Consider the following 12,910-nt stretch of genomic DNA (forward strand, 5'->3'; position numbering starts at 1 on the left):
CATGTGCCCACTGCCACAGGAGAGCCTGGGACAGACTCCAGCTCCAGCCCGGTGAGGGTCAGCTTTGGTCAGCAGCTGGGAGCACAAGGCATTATGCAAGGCATGCCCTTCCCTCCGTTCCTTCCCACTTCTTTCCCTCCCTCCCTCCTACCTTCCTCCCAGAAAACCTTTTCCATCTACACCTCTCGGGCTCACCCTCCTGAAGCTGGCCCGGCTGGTGTTTCTCAGTGATTACTCTTTCACAGCTGTCTCCGTTACCTTAGGGTGGCCCAGAGTGGGCCCTCTCTCATACCCTTCAAAGCCCTTTTTTTGCCCTTTTCTTTCTTTTTGCCCCCTATCCTCCTGGGTGATTTTTTTTAAAAAAAAAACAGAGTCCAAGATAAACAAAGGTATTGCAAGCTGGAAAGGGGCAGGATTTTAGAGCAGATTGTGGAGGGGGAGGGAGATAAAGGCGGGGACAAGAGGGGTTAGTGGAGGTGAGGGGGTGCATGCTGGCACTTTTTATCTATCCTACAGATGTATGGAGTGTTAGCTAAAAATGGGTGTAAGTGGGGAGCAGAGGCTGGGCACAAAATCCTGGGCTTTGGAAAGGGGGCCGTTTGATTGAGAGTGCTCTGAGAAAGGAAAAGGCTGCACGCAGGTACTGCTGGATAGGCCCCAGGGATTTCTCCCTCTAGGGGATGTTTGTTGCACTCAGGACTTTAACATCTGTCAGTTGGGGCCACAGATAATATAAATACACAATTCTGCCCTTAGTCCAGGAACAAGTGTTACTTGGTGTTGTTAATGCTCTGGTTTGTATGTGTGTCGTGGCAACTGGATTACATCTTAGGTGCAGGGCCTCTGCCTTTTCTGTTTTCTAACATGCTGTATCCAAACAGGGCTGAGCAATAAGTATATGCTTACTATCAATATTAACTCATATAATCCCCAACAACACTATATGGTAGATATGTCATTATCCCCGTTCACAGGTGAAATAGCTGACACACAGCCAGTAAGAGGCAGAGCTGGGCTCTGAACCAGATGATCCAGGTAAATCTCTCCATTTCAAATCTGTAATCACACCTGCAAAGATTTTGGGGGTTTGGGGGCGGTCATTATGAGGTAGCATTCACAAATTCCAGAGATTAGAATGTGGATATCTTTCGGAGGGCCATTTTTTTCAGCCCTCCATAGAAGGTTATTTGTGGGTTTTACTTATCACCATAAACATAGTCCCCTGTAACCAACCAACCTATAACTTCTTAAAAAGCACCAGTCACTTACTCTGTGGGTAAACGTTTAGGAAGTAGCATCTTGGGAATTCAATTTACAAATGAAAGGAAGTAGAATGGGGAGGCGGCAACACAGCCAACAGTGAATGACCTCCCTTCCTAGGGCAAACATCATATGGAGACAGAGGGAGTGGGGCTTTAGATTGTTATGGGCTTCTTTTTACAGGTAGTAGGTATTAGAAATGGAGAAGGATTTAATGATTCACCCACACTAATTTTTAGGATTTTCAGAGGAAGGACCAGAATAATGTCAGTTTTATATGAAGAGAAGATTTTATTCCAAGGGCAATTATCAGGAAAAGTGAAACTAGGGAAAGGGCAGGGAACAGTGAGTGGGCAGGTGAAATAAAAGCAGCACAGACCTGAGTCCATCTGCCACCAGGAAACCCAAAGGGGCATGTCCTTGAGCTGCCAGAGACTGGAGGCTGTGGATGGTGGCTGGCATGGGCCCAGTGATGGGGAAGGCAAAACAGGTAAATGTTGTGATGCTGACTCCAGCTGGAACTCCCGTATCCTAACGTCCTTTGGTACTTCCGTAGCTAATAACCCTGGCAAGGAACCCGCTCCTCTCCCTTACATCTCCTGCTGCTGCCCAGTGGCTGCGCCCTGGCTGGGTTCCCATGCGCCCAAGAATAGGCAATGGGATAGAAAGCGGCACAGTTTCAATCCCACCTTTCTCCCCCTAACATTCTTCAGCCTGTGTTTCTTCATTTGCAAAATGGTGATACATAACTCCCAAGGTTGGGGAAAGGGTGGGGCACAGAGACAGGTGTCAGTAAATGCTTGAGAACCCGAATGGGTGATTTGGGTACACGAAGGTGTTCCCAGTGAACAGTGTCCTCCTTGCACCACAGTATGGTCCTTTTGCCAAATATCATGGATTTTATTTATCAGTGTAAACCTGGTAACTCCACTAACTTGGAGTACCTAGGGAAAAAAAAGCAAACATAATTCCTTTTAAAAATGTCACTCATGATGTTCTCTCCTTTTACACTCTCTTTTCCAGATGGTAACAAAAAATAATCCAGATGGGGTGCAGATGCTGTAAAATGATACAAAGGTAAAGTTGAAAACATGCCTCATCGGAATGGAGGAATTCGTGATTACCATGGAGGCACTTTTAGAGACCATGCGTGGATTCCACGCATTGATCCAGTTTGGGGCAGGACCAGCATTGCCAACAAATTGAGAGTTTGCAATTTTTCTGATATCATTAAAGAGGACATGTGGCCTCAATTTTTAAACTTTTTTTGCTCACTGCTTACAGCATGTTGGGACCGCCATCATGCTCTGAGACTGAATTTAGTTTGGGTTGAATTTCCATTTCTCCAGAGAGCCTCAACACAAAGAAAAGCTTGGATTTCAGAGGCTACCTGAAATGGCATCGCTGAAAATAAGCGCCCCATCACCTATGTGCTTTTAGTTTTGTCCAGATTCTATTCCATTTATAATGTGGGTAACTAATATAGAATTCTACATAAAATAAAAGGAAAATATTAACTGATGATTTTGCTTCCTTAACAAATAAAATTACCTTTATTATTCTAGCCCTCTTCCATATCTATATCTATATACGTGTATCTATTTATCCATATATATGTATACACATACATACATAAAAATATTCTACTCCACTATAATCATAATGTTTGGCTTTATTCAAAAAACATTTATTGTAATAACTATTTATTGTAAGTATCTTTCATGCTAGTCCAGATTTCATATTTATTGTTTCAATGACTGCATAATATTCCTTTGAGGGGATAGACTGTCAATCCTGAAGCACTCATTTCCCTGTTATCAGACATTTGTTTTATGTATTTTTTTAAATTCCATGAACCACTCTGTACTTTTATCTTCTTCCTACCCTCTTTTGGATCTCTTCTTGAGATCTATTTCCACTGGTAGAACATTTTTATACCTACTATCTCTTAATTGATTTGGACATACACATAGACTTAAAAGAGTAATCACAGAAATCAAGTCAATAGGAACAGTAGAAAGAAGTGGAACCTGTAGTAGAAAGTACTAATAATGGAAGCTAGTTATTAATAAAGTCATTAATAAATAAAGCTAATTAATAATTAAGCTGCCTCACTGCTCACTCTTCTCGCCTCCAGCTATCTCTTTGATCCAGTTCAAGTGCCCTCCCCTGGCTACGTCAACGAAGTCAACAGCTGCAAGTTAGATGAAGAAGACACTGTTAAATTAAAACGCAAACAGAGCAGTGAGGTCCTGGTGCATAAAAATGACCTTTGGGGTGATGGCTTGAAGAGGGCTGCGAGCAGAAGCAGAGCAGGAGGTCCGCAGCAGCCCTGCCAGCCTCACCAAGGGCCGCTCCCTCAGGGGGGTACCGGAGGGGACCACTGTGTGGAGAAGACTAGTGGTGCCATCAATGGCCTTGGCCCCGCGGCTGCCCTGCCGCCCGCCGGGGATCCTGGGTCCCACCAAGATGACAGAGGCTTCTGGGCCAGTACCACCAACAGCGTTCACCCGACTCAACCCTTCCTTGACGGAGGGGATGCCAGGGAACAAGACTGTGTGCCGCCGGCCTCGGAGGAGACCCAGGTCCTCCGAAATGGGGACTCCAGGGCTCCCACCAAGGCAGAACGTCCCGCTTTGGAAGCACAAGACCCTGTCCTCCAGATACCGGCCCCGGATTATCCTCAACTTTGGGGCTCAGCTGGAGACAGCGTTGACCATGAAGAAAAGGACTGTCTCTTTCAGAGTCATGCTGAGGAGCTGCCCCTGAAGGGAATTCACCCCAGGGCTGGGGAGCATGGTTTGAATGTGTCCCTGTCCATGAAGAGAAGCTGGGATTCATTAAATGAGGCTGGCGCAGCAGAAGTTCTGGGTGTCTATTTTAAAGAAGAGTCCCCTGCTCAGGCCGTGGCTGTGCTCGATTTGAGAAACAGGTGGGAGGATGTCCACAGCTCCACCACAGACAGAGGTGGGGAGATGGCAGAAGAGGACGCAGCGGTGGCCGAAGCCCTTGCGGCTTTGGAAGCAGCTACTGCAGGAGAAGATGTGGATGAGACAGATTAGGGGAGGGATTTAGCACAGACAAATAAGCTAGCATCGCACTGCACACGCAGGCATGCGTCCGTACCTGAGACACAGATGCTCTGTGCATGTGCCAGTGCTGCCTCCTGGCTGTGGATGCACAGCATCGGTCCTGCTGGCGGTGAGTGCCGGTGCCACCCCACTGCGTCCACGCTGAGCGCATCACTCGGTAAATGGGCTGTCACTGCAGACATCACAATTAAAATCAGGGTAGGCTGATATGCCTGTGCCCGCAGCACATGCAGAAATTAAACAGCCTGCTCACCAGCCTGCAGAGCTCCCCCTGAACACCTGGTTCTGGATAATTTTGAGAGTGCTCTGAAATCCCAGGGCTTGATCCCCACGGCACAGATCACAGAGCATTGTTTGACCATAAATTCTCCATCTTGCTTTTGAGAGCCATATTGTACCCAACCTGGAAAAGGTAACTTACACATATAAAAGTGCCTAGTGTGTTCCCAGAGCATGCCTTACCTTCAGTGACAGTTCCCCGGGGAACTAATAACTAACCACCTGTTGGACAGTGAGGTAAGCTCAGCAGAAGGGTGGAGCAGAGGCCACCAGTAAACAAATGGTTAGTCATTAGCTGTGATACTAAGTCACCTTGACCTTAACTTTTTTACATTATTACTTTTTAATCTCCTTTGGGATTGGGGAGGCCAGTCAAAATAATTCTTAAAACCACTTATGTCATATTTGGGCTTTAAATTCATGATATTTGGAGCAGCAGAGATAGGTAGAGTGTTGTATGCCATTTAATGTCTGATTCTAATTAAAAAATAACATGCGCGTCTGTCTGTTTTTTTTTCATTGAAGTATAGTTGATACACAATCTTATATTGTTTTCAAGTATACAACACAGTGGTTCAATAGTTACCCGTATTATTAAATCTTCACCCCAACTAAGGCAGTTACTATCTGTCGACATAGGAAGATGTTACAGAATCATTGGCTGTATTCTCCATGCTGTACTACCATCCCTGTGACCAGCTTATGATTGAGAATTTTTGTGCCCCTTTATCCCCCTCACCCTCCCCATCCACCCATCCCAACCCCTCCCCCATGGCAACCAACACTCACTTCTCAGTGTCTTATAAATTCACTATTTTCTTCATTTTGTTTTGTTTTGTTTTTAGAGTCTACAAATAAGTGAAATCAAATGGTGTTTGTCCTCCTCCACCTGGCTTATTTCACTGAACATAATACCCTCTAGGTCCATCTACTCTGTTGCAAATGGCAGGATTTTTTTCTTTTTTATGGCTGAATAATATTCTGTTGTATATACATACCACCTCTTCTTTATCCATTCTATTGATGGACACTTTGGTTGCTTCCATATCTTGGCTATTGGATATCATGTGGCCATAAACACAGGGGTGCATCTGTCTTTTTGAATCAAAGATTTTGTGTTTTTTAGGCTAAATTCCTAGAAGTAGAATTACTGGGTCATATGGTATTTCTATTTTGAGCTTTTTGAGGAACCTCCATATTGCTTTCCACAGTGACTGAACCAATTTACATTCCCACCAACAATGTAGGAGAGTTCCCTATGCTCCACATCCTCACCAACACTTGTTATTTGTTATCTTTTGGATAGTGGCCATTCTGACTGGTGTGAGGTGGTATCTCATAGTGGTTTTGATTTGCATTTCCTTCATGATTAGCGATGTGGAGCATCTTCTAATGTGCCTGTTGACCATCTATATTTCTTCTTTGGAAAAATGTTAGGTCCTCTGCCCATTTTTTGACTGGGTAATGAGTTCTTTTGGTATTGAGGTGTATAAGTTCTTTATATATTTTGGATGTTAACCTCTTATCAGATAAATCATTTATGAGTCTATTTTTCTATACTGTAGTCTGCCTTTTTGTTCTGTTGATGGTGTCCTTTGCTATACAGGAGCTTTTTAGTTTGATGTAGCCCTTCTTGTTCATTTCTTACTTTGTTTCCCTTGTCTGGGGAGATGTCTCCAGAAAAAAATTGCTCATGATTTTGTTTAAGAGATTTTTGCCTATGTTTTCTTCTAAGTGTTTTATGGTTTCATGTTTTACATTTAGGACTTTGGTCCATTTCAAGTTTACTTTTGTGTATGGAGTTAAATAATAATCCAGTTTCATTCTCTTACATATATTTGTCCAGATTTCCCAACACCAGTTACTAAAGAAGTTGTCTTTTCCCATTGAATATTCATGGCTCCTTTATTGTATATTAACTGGCCATATAAGCTTGGGTTTATATCTGGGCTCTCTATTCTGTTCCATTGATCTATGGGTCTGTTCTTGTGCCAGTACCATATTGTTTTGATTATTGCAGCTTGGTAGCATAGCTTGAAGTCAGGGAGTATAATCCACCCCCCAGCTTTGTTCTTTCTCAGGATTGCTTTGGCTATTTTGGGTCTTTTGTGATTCCAATGAATTTTAGGATTATTTGCCCTAGTTCATTGAAAAATGCCTTTGGTATTTTGATAGGGATTGCATTGGATCTGTAAATTGCTCTGGGCAGGATGTCATTTTGACAATATGAATTCTTCCTATCCTTGAGCATGGAATAGATTTCCATCTCTTTGTGAATTTAATTTCTCTCATGAGTGTCTTAGAGTTTTCAGAATACAGGTCTTTCACCTCCTTGGTTAGGTTTATTCATAGGTATTTAATTTTTTTGGATGCAACTGTAGATGAAATTATTTTCCTGATTTCTGTTTCTGCTATTTGTTGTTAGTATATAGGAATGCAACAGATTTCAGTGTATTAATTTTGTATCCTACAACTTTGCTGAATTCAGTTATTCTAATAGTTTTTTTGGTGGAGTGTTTAGGGTTTCCTATATCATGCATCTACAAAATTTGACAGTTTAACTTCTTCCTTACTAATTTGGATGCCTTTTTTCTCTTTATCTTGTCTGTTTGGCATGTCTAGGACCTCCAATACTAGGTTGAATAAAGTGATGAGAGTGGACACCCTTGTCTTGTTCCTGATCTTAGAGGCAAAGTTTTCAGCTTTTCACCATTGAATATGATGTTAGCTGTGGGTTTGTTGTTTATGGTCTTTATTATGTTGAGGTACATTCCCTTTATACCCATTTTGTTGAGGGGTTTTTTTTATCATGAATGGATGTCGAATTTTGTCAAATGCTTTTTCAGCATCTATTGAGATGATCATATGCTTTCATCCTTCTTTTTGTTAGTGTGGTGTGTCATGCTGATTGATTTATAAATATTGTACCATCTTTGCATCCCTGCAATAAATCCCACTTGGTTGTTCTGGATGATTCTTTTGATGTATTACTGAATTCAGTTTGTTAATATTTTATGAGGATATTTGCATCTATGTTCATCAGGGATATTGGTCTATAATTTTCTTTTTTTGTAGTGTCTTTGTCTGATTTTGGTATAGTGATGCGGGCCTCAGAGAATAAGTTAGGAAGTATTCTCTCCCATTTTCTGGAATACTTCAAGGAGGATGGGTATTAGCTCTTCTTTAAATGTTTGGTAGAATTCAGCTGTGAAGCTATCTGGCTATGGATTTTTGTTTGTTGGGAGTTTTTGATTACCAGTTCAATTTCATTACTGGTCATTGTTCTGTTCAGATTTTGTTTCTTCCTGGGTCAGTCTTGGAAGGTTGTACTTTTCTAGGAATTTGTCCATTCTTTTCTAAGTTGTCTAATTTATTGGCATATAATTTTTCATAGAATTCTCTACTAATTCTTTGTATTTCTGTGGTATCCATTGTAACTATTCCTTTTTTGTTTCTGATTTTGTTTATTTGTGTCCTCTCTTTTGTTCTTGATCAGCCTGGCTAAGGGTTTGTCTGTTTTGTGTATCTTCTCAAAAAAACCAACTCTTCATTTCATTGATTTTTTTTCTATTGTTTTGCTCTTCTCTATTTTATTTATTTCTGCTCTGATCTTTATTATATCCCTTCTTGTAAGTTTGGATTTCATTTGTTCTTTTACTAGTTTATTTGATTGTGAGTCTGTTTATTGGGGTTGTTCTTGTTTCTTCAGGTAGGCCTGTCTGGCTATGTACTTCTGTCTTAGAACAACTTCTGTGGTATCCCACAAATTTTGGACTGTTGTGTTTTTGTTTTCATTTGTCTCCATGTATTACTTGATTTATTTGATTTGATCATTGATCCATTGATTATTTAGAAGCAAGTTATTTAGCCTCCATGTGTTTGTGGACTTTTTTTTCTTTTGTTTGTGTAGTTTGTTTCTAGTTTCATACCATTATGGTCTAAGAAGTTGCTTGATACAATTTCAATCTTTTTGAATTTATTTAGGTCTTTTTGTGGCCTAGTATGTGATCTGTTCTGGAGAACATTCTAGGTATACTTGAGAAAAATGTGTGTCCTGCTGCTTTTGGTTGGAATGTTCTGTAGATGTCTGTTAAGTCCATCTACTCTAATGTGTTCATGCCTCTGTTTCATGATTGATTTTCTGTCTGATCTGTCTATTGATGTGAGTGGCATTTTAGAGTCCCAAATATGATTGAGTTATAGTCTATTTCCTGCTTTAGTTTTGTTAGTATTTGTCTTATATACTTAGGTGCTCCTATGTTGGCTGCATAGATGTTTATAATTGTTATATCCTCTTGTTTGACTGACCCCTTTATCATCATATAATGAACTTCTTTGTCTCCAGTTACTTTATTTGTTTTGAAATCTATTTTGTTCAAGTACTGCTACTCCTTTTTCTCCCTATTATTTGCATGAAATATCTTTTTTCATCCCTTTATTTACAGTCTGTATATGTCTTTAGGTCTGAAATGAGTCTCTTGTAGGCAACATACAGATGGGTCTTGTTTCTTTATCCATTCTGCCACCCTTTGTCTTTTGATTGGTGCATTCAGTCCATTTTCATTTAAGGTAATCATTGATAGATATGTACTTATTGCCATGTTATTAATGTTTTCTGGCTGTTTTTGTAGTTCCTTTCTGTTCTTTTCTTCCTGTCCAACTCTTCTCCTGTTATTTGATGGTTTTCTTCAGTTTTTGTGTTGGATTTCTCATTTTTAATATTTTTGTGTATTTATTGTAGGCTTTAGGTATGTGGTTATCATAACATTCATGAATAGCTTCCTAACTATATAACAGTCTATATTAAGTTGTTTATCACTCTATTTCAAAAACAGTCTGAAAGTATTTCTTGTTTCTTCTTCCTCCTGCATACTTTCTGTATTAGATGTCATAATCTGCATTTTTTGTGTATCCTTTGACTGATTTTGTGTACAATTGGTTTACTACTTTTGTTTTAATTTCATACTTGCTTGGTAAGTAATTGGTCTATTATACCTTTACTGTGGGTTTATTTTTACTGGTGGAAAACTATTTAAGCTTAAGAATATGTCCATCTACAGGAGTCCCTTTAATAGAACTTCTAATGATGGTTTAGTAGTGGTAAATTTCTTCAGCTTTCATTTACCTGGGAAATTTTTAATCTCTCCTTCAAATTTGAATGATAATCTTGCTGGGTAGAGGATTCTTAGTTGAATGGCCTTCTGTTTCAATACATTAAATATTTCATGCCACTCCCTTCTGGCCTGTAAAGTTTCTGCTGAGAAATGTGCCGATAGCCTTGTGGGGTTTACCTTATAAGTAATGTTTTTTTCCTCTCTGGCTGTTTTCAATACCCACTCTTTATCCTTAATCCCTGTCATTTTAATTATTATATATCTTGGTGGTGTCTTCCTGGGGTTCCTCTTGTTAGGAACTCTGCATTCCCAGGACCTGGGTTTCTATTTCCTTCTCCACACTGGGAAAGTTTTCAGCAACTATTTCTTCAAAGAGACTTTCTACCCCTTTGTCTCTCTTTTCTCTTTCTGATACCCCTATAATGCGAATATGGCTTCATTTGGTGTCACACAGCTCTCTTAGCATCCTCTCATTTCTAGAGATTCTTTTTTCTCTCTGTTCCTCAGCTTCATTGTTTTCCTTTTCTCTAATATCCATCTCATTGTTTCCTTTACTTGCAGCAATCTGTTATTCATTTCTTCCATTATATTTTTCATTTCAGTTACTATGTTCTTCCGCTCTGAATGGCTCTTTTTCAGCTCTTCTCTTTGTTGAAGTGCTCCATGAGATCATTAATACTTGTCCACAGATCAGTGAGCATACTTATGACTGTTACTTTGAGGTCTTTATCAAGAATATTGGTAATATCTATTTCACTTAGCCCTCTTTCTGCTGTCTTATCCTGTTCTTTCATTTAGAACATACTCCTCTGCCTCCTTATTTTGTCAGGGTTTCTGTGTTTCTTCTTTGGTGTTTGATGGATCTGCTATGCTTCCTGGTCTAGAGACTTTATGAAGAAGGCATCTTGTAGTGTCCAGAATCTCAAGATGCTTTACTCTCCAGTGCCTGGTTCTTTGCAGCGGATCCTCAGTTGCTGTTGGTGGGCTATGGGCAGGGCCACCTTTCTGTCTGCTAGCAGTGGTCTGTCTCAGTCCACCTCAGCGTGCTCTTTGTGAACAGAGCAGTGGCACTTCTGCTGGGATGTTGTGGGCAGGACTGTCCTCTGCAGTTATGATAGTGCTGCTGGACTAATGGGTACGCACTGCCAGGCTGGGCCACCTGCAAGGAGGAAGGAGCGCTCAGAGCTAGCTCCCACAGGTGCCTCCCCAGTTGGGCAGAGATAGGGCCAAGAAAGCTTGGAAAGCTTCCCTCTGCCTGCCAGGCAGCAAAGTCTGAAACTGCTGGCCTAGTGGTCTAGGGGTCAGGCAGGTGTGCAGTGAAGCATTTCAGAGCTGAGCTGCCTGCAAGGGCAAAAGAGCATTTGGGACTCCTATGAGTGCCCAACCTGTTGGGCTGAGGGAGCTCTCTGTCCAATCTTCACCCCTCCAGCACCCCTCCTGCTGCTGGCAAATCTTTCAAACTGCTGCCTCTGTTTTGGGTCTCAGTTGGACTGAGGGAGCGTGCTGTCCTCCTCAAGGGGCAGGAGTCTCACCCTCCCAGAGTGCTCCAACTCTCCGTGGTACCCAGGACTGTTAATCAAAGCGGACGCAGTGTGGACTCATCTTCCCAGAGCAGATCTCCAAGGCCAGATGTGCAGAGTTTCTGAGCATTTATCCCTTTCCTGCTCAGTTCCTTTTCCTCCCATTTGTGGGCTGGGATGAGGGAAATGGCTGGGGTCCAGATTGATCATGGCTCTGCCACTTTACCCTTCTCTGTATGGTCTTCTCTTCTTCCAGATGTAGGTGGTCTGTTCTGCAGTCTTCAGGTCACTTTCAGGGTTAGTTGTATTTGCTGTACTTGCTTGGTGTGTGTGTGGGAGGAGGTTTCTGCCTTGCCTTCTTACACCACCGTCTTTTATCTCTCCTCTGCATCTGTCTTTTTTAACACAAAGGTGGTTCTGATTTTCCCCAACTGAGTGTCAATAAGCCTTGATATTTCTTTCTATTTAAAGAGCTGAATTACCTAATCACTGTTGAGGAGAGCAAATCAGCTTGCCAAGAATGGCCTGGGCTCTCTGTCCCTAGAATTCAACCTCTTGACACCATGACTGCATGTGCCTATCTTAGCTTAAGGGTGAACAGCCTGCTCTGGATTTCAGCCTTCTACGTTATAAACACAGGGACAACCATTCTGATACAGCTCAGTGGAGAATTTAGAGGATGGTGAAGACTGTCTAGAAAAATATAAACATGAAAGAAGCTTTATTATGTTTTTATAAAATAGGCTTTGAAGTCTGACTGACTTTGGTTTGATTTTCAGCTTTGCCACATGATATTGGGCAAGTAATTTATCCCTTCTATTTGCCCATCTTTTAAGTGAGAATAATAATAGTATGTACTTTGTTAAGATTAAATGAAATTATGCAAGTGTTTAGCACAGTGCTTGGCACACAGTAGGCATGCAATAAAATGTCTTCCTAGTTAAAAACAAATCCTTAGACAATCATTTTTTACATCCTTAACAACTGAAAACTCTAGTACTGTGAAGTACCTATAACATCATTACATTGTGGTAATTATTCAACATAAAACTTGACTTCTGAACCTTCCAACCAGCATCCTTAAGGATGGCACCCTTGCAGATACTTAACCTATATTAGTCTGGATTTGTTTAGTGACAAGCCATCTTTAATACAAGGTCACTCAGATCCCTTAAAACATAGACTGTTGGCATTGTTAATTGCACAGTAGGTATGTTCATTAGTGTTTTTAGTACACCAAATGCTTAGTATTTCAGAGCTGTTCCCTCAACAGTTTCCCAAGTGTGTCTGTTGGGATCGGGTTCAGCTTCATATGATAAATGGCTTATAAAAATATGGCTTTATTTACTTCTTATATAGAAGTCTGAATGTAGCAGTCCAGGCTAGCAGAGTGAGTGTTCCATGCTGTCGGCAACCCATCATCCTATCATCTTGACTTCCTCTCCAGACCACTGTAGTTCAAGTGGCTTCTGGGTTTCCAGTCATACATTTGCTTTCCAGGCAGGAAAAAGAATAAAGGGTCAGAGGATCTTACTCCTTCTCTGTTATAAGGACTACCCAGAAGTATAAGTCAACCCTTCCACCTACTTCATAGGTCAACATCTGGTCATTTGGTCACATCTAGCTGCAAGAAAGGCTAAGAAAC

At 41.2% G+C, this 12,910-nt stretch overlaps 1 protein-coding gene across 7 annotated transcripts in view; it reads left to right on the top strand.

Annotated features, from left to right (window-relative positions):
• Positions 1-5,129, top strand: part of C5H4orf19 (chromosome 5 C4orf19 homolog) — a 77,257-nt gene extending 72,128 nt beyond the window's left edge. For 4 of the 7 annotated variants that reach the window (XM_036908443.2, XM_057502146.1, XM_036908445.2 and 1 more), the window contains 2 exons: positions 2,284-2,337; positions 3,398-5,129. In XM_036908443.2, the coding sequence (XP_036764338.2) occupies positions 2,306-2,337; positions 3,398-4,322 (957 nt within the window). In that variant the 5' untranslated portion in view covers positions 2,284-2,305 and the 3' untranslated portion in view covers positions 4,323-5,129. Of the gene's footprint in view, positions 1-974; positions 1,036-2,283; positions 2,338-3,397 lie in introns of all 7 variants that reach the window. The other 3 variants (XM_036908448.2, XM_057502147.1, XM_036908450.2) reach the window with 1 other exon arrangement.
• The last annotated feature ends 7,781 nt before the right edge of the window (positions 5,130-12,910 follow it).

This window comes from Manis pentadactyla, chromosome 5 (genome assembly GCF_030020395.1).
Source record: "Manis pentadactyla isolate mManPen7 chromosome 5, mManPen7.hap1, whole genome shotgun sequence".
In the NCBI taxonomy this organism is placed as follows: domain Eukaryota; kingdom Metazoa; phylum Chordata; class Mammalia; order Pholidota; family Manidae; genus Manis; species Manis pentadactyla.